Source organism: Temnothorax americanus, unplaced genomic scaffold (assembly GCF_048541705.1).
Source record: "Temnothorax americanus isolate GAGA-0224 unplaced genomic scaffold, ASM4854170v1 Scaffold75, whole genome shotgun sequence".
Lineage (NCBI taxonomy): Eukaryota > Metazoa > Arthropoda > Insecta > Hymenoptera > Formicidae > Temnothorax > Temnothorax americanus.
In genome coordinates, this window is record NW_027509798.1 from 673,686 (window position 1) to 679,352 (window position 5,667).

The following is a 5,667-nucleotide window of genomic DNA, read 5'->3' on the forward strand; positions in this document are numbered from 1 at the left end:
TTTAAATATAAAACTGCATTATAAGAAAAATAAGAAAAAAAGATAAATTTAAATAGCTTCAAGACGTTACAAACATGTAAAATGATCTGATATTATTAATAATATACATATTTACTATTATTTGAACCGTATACAATTAGTAAAAAAAATTTGGGTAAATTATATTGTTAATAATTGCTTTTGAATGTTTCGTTTTTAGCAAATTTTATATATAAAAATCAATAAATGTATGAAGTATGGGTTTTTACGTCTTTACGTATATAAGTAAATTATGTCCTTATCAGCATTAATAATGTACGGTGTATAGTTTTCGAGAAATAGAAAGGTGTTGCTTTAGAGGACCTATCGATATTAGCGACTTACCTCTCCACTTCTAATAAAAATGTAAAAAATGTATAGTTGTATATTCGTGAAATAAAATTAATGCGCGCGCGTAGCGCGCGCCTGTGTTCTATTCGTGAAATAAAATAAAAGCGCGCGCGTAGCGCGCGCCTGTGTTGTTCTAGTCCACTTTTAAAAAAGGCGTGTTACCTGAGTGAATTTCGTTTGTATCGTAAAATTGAAGCCTCTTTTCCGCGATGCCGATTGGCTATCTCGATTGATTGCCGCGCCGCGAGCTTGCTTCATCCCGTGAGGGACTGTCATCGCGGAGTGTGGCGAGTTTCGTGCGTGTAGTGCGTCGTGTGTGTCATGATGTGACAGCTCGCGTCGTGTCGCGAGGTTAATCGACCCGCGTCGTGTCGCGAGGTTAATATTATTATTAATATTAACCTCGATAAAAGTGAGATCTGAATATATTTTTATATATTTATTTTTTATTCATGAAGTAAATATCTGGACTAAAACATAATTTATACAGTGCAGCACGTAAATATTCTTGAGTTAAATCTGGAGTCAGGTATGATCCCGACGGAGAGTCACAACGTAGTCAAAAATAGACAGCAGATCAAGCAAGTCATGAAAGCGCCGAATCTATTGCCGGAACAGAAAATGGATTATCATATCAGGCAAATGGCGTTGAACTTCACAGCCACGTCCATGTATGGATGCTTGGGGGCGATGTATTGTCGATTTTACGCTAAAGGTCTCGCCGCTCTGATAACAGGTAAGACGCAAAATATTTTATATTTAAAACGCCGATAATATGAAGCATGATATATTATATAACACCATAATGTTTTTTTTACATAGGGCTTTAGCCTAGGAGGAGAACAAGGAGCGAAGACGAAAGAGCAACGTAAAGAACGCAAAGAAAAAGAACGAGAAAAGAAACGTGACGAAGATGATGGCAAAAGAAAGTGGGAAACCGTTAAAGGTGGCGTGGCTATTCCTTTCAAGAAACCGAAGATGTTTGCTAAGGACGCAGAAATTAACATTGGTGCGGTGTTGAAGAAACTTTCTGTCGGTATGTATCATGTTACGTGCTGGGAGTTAATAGCTCTCATCAGATGTAATGTAGCAACGTTAGTAGCGATTTGCGATTGGCGACAATGCAACGTAGTTGCTCAGTTACTGTACTGTGAACCAGACTTTCTTTAGGTTTATTGTTCTGTTGCATACGAAGAGGACGAGACCGATGTTCTCTTTGGCTTTTAGGTCCTTGCGAACTGTTGTTAAACATGACGTTCTTACAGTACGAATGTATAGATATTTACATAATTTTGTCGTAATTATTTAACATACGTTTGGTTTCTCCTGGTGGAACCGAAGATGTATAACGTATGTCTAATTAAGTGATTTAAATCGACCTGACTGGCAATATATATAACGTCTTTCCGATATGAACATTGAAAAACTGTGAGCCAACTATACTGGCGAAAGAAATTTATTATTCTAATTAAGTGCATACATAATACAATTGAACAAAACATTAAAAAATTGAATATTTTCTTATTAATGTAAATATCTACATTTGTACTCTAACGACGTCATGTTTAACAACAGTTCGCAGGAACCTAAAGGCCAAAGAGAACATCGGTCTCATCCTCCTCGTATGCAGCAGAGCAATAAGCCTAAAGAAGCTCTGGTTAACGGTACAGTGGCTGAGCAACTGCGTTGCGTTGTCGTCAATTGTCAATCGCTACTAACGTTGCTACGTTACATCTAATGAGAGCTATTAATTCCTAGCACGTAACATAATACATACCAACGCAAGGGCTACACGATTATGGAACGCGGTATGATTAGTCTACGCTCGTTGTTAAGACTGTTTGCTACCGACATAAGAATACAGTAGTTGTTTAAGAAATCGTTATTCTCTTTAAACATATATATTTGAAGGCACAATATTAATATTTATGCATGATTTAGTTTAATGATGAGAATTACATTGTCATGTTTGATATACGGATACATTAATTGAGAGATAGAGGAGTAGCATTAGAAAACGTTCCTAATTGTGAAATTATGCCTCATTTTTATACCAAACTCTTAATTTATGTGGTAGTACTTTAGATGTACCGTATAGTATACCTTGGTTACTCGTTAATGTTTAATGTTCCAATATTAGACTGGATAACGCGCGGCTCATATGTTAATTATTGCTCTGGATAGGTTTTTCATCTAGATATGTCGCTCAGTACTTACATAATATATACAATTTGATATTGGCAATGTGATATTCTGGTATCGTTCCGATATCGAATTTATTTAATTTAACTTATTAGAGTCTTGAGACCGATGTTCAGTCCATGAATGCAATAGAAAACGTTTGTATTTTTCTCTTGACGTTCGAATGTGTTAAAAGTATTTGAAATTTTCGAAAAATATTCTGTATAAGAAATTTTCATATACAAGGTTTAAATTAGGCTTGCATAAAAAATTTTAATTAGCGATTTAAAAAAATCTTGAATTTTTTTTTATTTAAAACTTTTTTTCCAGTTTTATGACAGTGGATTTCTCGGGAAGAATGTTCCTTTCATGCATTTGAAGAAATTAGTAGATCAGATAATAAGTTTGTTGGCCGAAAACAGGTTGCAGTATTTGCATCAGGCTGCAGCGTATTACAGAGTGATCAATAACATCATGGTGAAAATTATTGACAATTCTAATCATACCACCATTATATGGTACGATTTTAGAAGAGAAATAATAACGTGATATTGTTTATTTTAATTTTTTATTTCTATTTTATTACGTTTGTTTTCAGTGTATTGATCAAGCTGCTTCATTCCTGCGCTGAATTAAATGTTTCCTCGAAATATGAAAAGTTGGTGATGAAATGCTTCTGGAAAATAGTGAAAACAATGTCAAATTAGGCCGCTGATTTTGATTACGATACAATACTCTTGGAAGTGCATCGTTTCCTTAAAGTAATGCAATTTCTCATCTTATTCAAGTAAATGAGAATGCAATAAGAAAGATTACTATTGTGCACATTTTGCAATTAACATGAGTTACTAATAAGTCAGTAAACGTTTTAATTGCGCTGTTCTATGTCTTAAATTAATATTTCAGTGCGACAACATTATATGTATTATATATGTTATTTTTATATGACTATCCTACTACATGGTGGAAGAAACGAAAGTCCAACACTCCGCTGCGGACAATCAAGACAGTTCTTCATAGTATGACTAGAGTGAAAAGCAGTTCGATACAACATCACTTGACGCTAATAAACAATACGAATGAATCTGAATTACAAGTTTACTTAATCAGATTAATCGCGGTTAGTTTCGTATAATTATATACATAATTTTTTTAAATATTGAAGTAATTGTATCGTTTATATTAGATATTAATATTACTACGTGTAGATATGTTCAATTATATAAATCAGGAATTAATTAATAACATTTATCTCAATAGAGTCTTAAGTCAGATGAGATTAATGCCACAGCTAAGGTGACGCCAAAATCAAATAATGTGGGAAGGACACCAAAACACTTGTCCAAGTCAAATTGTCAGCAATTGGCAGAAATATTCAAGAAAATTGGATCAAAAGAGCACATGCAAGAGGTATGTATACATACACAAATAAATGTTTTTTTTTAATATAACGTAAATTAAAATGTTCGGATTCTGGAAATTATTAAATATTTGCAAAAGTTATTATTAAAGAAAAGTTATTTTTTTTAATTTTTTAATTTTTGGAGAAATGTCCATTTTTGTTGTAACTACTGCAAATTTTGTGATAAAGTAATAATAAGTAATAATAGGTAATAAGTAATAATAAGTAATAATAATCAGATTAAATTCATTATGACTACGTTTACATGACATCGTTAATCGGGCTTTACACATTTGATTACAACTTCAAGTTATTAATACTGATTTTCATCGTTGCTAAGTAAATAAAGATTAAAACAAATTAATTGTTTTTCAGCAAATGTTCACTAAGAGATAGCATAAAATTGTCGAAATAAGCATACAAAGTGTCGCGAGGGTGTTTAATCGGGAACGACGTAGTGCTCCGTACCGAGATCGTAGGCGCGTGAAGCCTTGTGCATAAAGGAGAGCCAAACGCATACCGGATTACGCACACATCAATAATATTAACGAAGTCGAGCCAAAAGAACTCTACGAAAAGTAAATAAAAATCTCTCTCTCTCTCTCTTTCTCTCTCTTTCTTGCTCTCTCGCTCTCTCGCTCTCTCGTTCTCTTGTTCTCTCGTTCTCTCGTTCTTTCGGTCTCTCGCTCTCTCGCCCTCTCGCTCTCTCGCCCTCGCCCTCTCGCTCTCTCGCTTTCTCGCTCTCTCGCCCTTTCGCCCTTTCGCCCTCTCGCACTCTCGCTCTATCGCTCTCTCGCCTTCTCGCCTTCTCGCCCTCTCGCTCTCTCGCTCTCTCGCCCTTTCGTTCTCTTGCCCTCTCGCCCTCTCGCCCTCTCGCTCTCTTGCTTTCTCGCTTTCTTGCCCTCTCGCCCTCTCGCTCTATCGCTTTCTCGCCTTCTCGCTTTCTCACTCTCTCGCTCTCTCGCCCTCTCGCCCTCTCGCCTTCTCGCTCTTTCGCCATCTTGTCCTTTCGGCCTCGCTCTCGCTCTCGCTCTCGCACTCGCACTCGCACTCGCACTCGCTCTCTCTCTCTCTCTCTCTTTCTCTCTCTCTCTCTCTCTCTCTCTCTCTCTCTCTCTCTCTCTCTCTCACGGGTGAGTAAAGTGTGCACGTCCGTTGTGTCGGCTTTCGCTTTTACTTGGATATTTTGCTGCTGTAAGCTGCCTTCGGGCTCCCTTGTTCCAGGTTTGGGCTAGTTTTTCGCTGCCTGTCACGTGCTATTCTCATTTCCCGTTGTGCTAGCGCTTGCTTCTGGGATTTGCGTGACAAATGCTTCTCTTTATTCCATCATAATTTCAGAGAACCATTTTGTTGACATCGGCGACCTTGTCTGCGCATGCGCCTGCTGCCTCAGTTACTCTCTTCTGCACTCACCTGTTCTTGCGCGTGCATGTTGTTTGGAGTGGCACCACTGTCTATCCTCGTGGTTCCTTCAACGTGTTGGCTTACCTGCGCGCTGCCTACCGGGTGTCGATTTTGATTATCAACAATTGATCGAGAGGTGACGCCTGTCAGTGTCTTGCAGTGCATATGCAGCGCAAGTGCGACAGGTGCACTAAGTCAATCGCCGGCTTGGCTGAGTCGTGCCCTGAGTGTCTCCGTGTGTTTCATCCGGGTTGTGTTAAGGCGTACCTTGTCACAAAGGCTGCTCGCGACTGCTGTAAGTCACGATTGCC

At 37.6% G+C, this 5,667-nt stretch overlaps 1 protein-coding gene across 2 annotated transcripts; it reads left to right on the forward strand.

Moving 5' to 3' along the window:
* The first annotated feature begins 270 nt into the window (after positions 1 to 270).
* Positions 271 to 4,530, forward strand: LOC143906709 (cytoskeleton-associated protein 5-like). 2 transcript variants are annotated; one of them, XM_077422953.1, is made up of 6 exons: positions 271 to 1,105; positions 1,192 to 1,405; positions 2,881 to 3,068; positions 3,149 to 3,670; positions 3,811 to 3,960; positions 4,328 to 4,530. In XM_077422953.1, exons 4-6 carry the CDS (start codon positions 3,482 to 3,484, stop codon positions 4,346 to 4,348), a joined length of 360 nt encoding a protein of 119 aa, XP_077279079.1. In that variant the 5' UTR covers positions 271 to 1,105; positions 1,192 to 1,405; positions 2,881 to 3,068; positions 3,149 to 3,481; the 3' UTR covers positions 4,349 to 4,530. The 2 variants fall into 2 exon arrangements, with proteins under 2 accessions (XP_077279079.1, XP_077279080.1); XM_077422954.1 differs by having other exon boundaries at positions 1,192 to 1,315.
* The last annotated feature ends 1,137 nt before the right edge of the window (positions 4,531 to 5,667 follow it).

Bases quoted from the DNA above. Each gene is read 5' to 3' on its own strand.
- LOC143906709 (XM_077422953.1), top strand. From the start codon at position 3,482: ATGTTATTTTTATATGACTATCCTACTACATGGTGGAAGAAACGAAAG. The intron at 3,671-3,810 runs GTTAGTTTCGTA...TTATCTCAATAG, and splicing joins ACTTAATCAGATTAATCGCG to AGTCTTAAGTCAGATGAGAT. The intron at 3,961-4,327 runs GTATGTATACAT...ATTGTTTTTCAG, and splicing joins CAAAAGAGCACATGCAAGAG to CAAATGTTCACTAAGAGATA.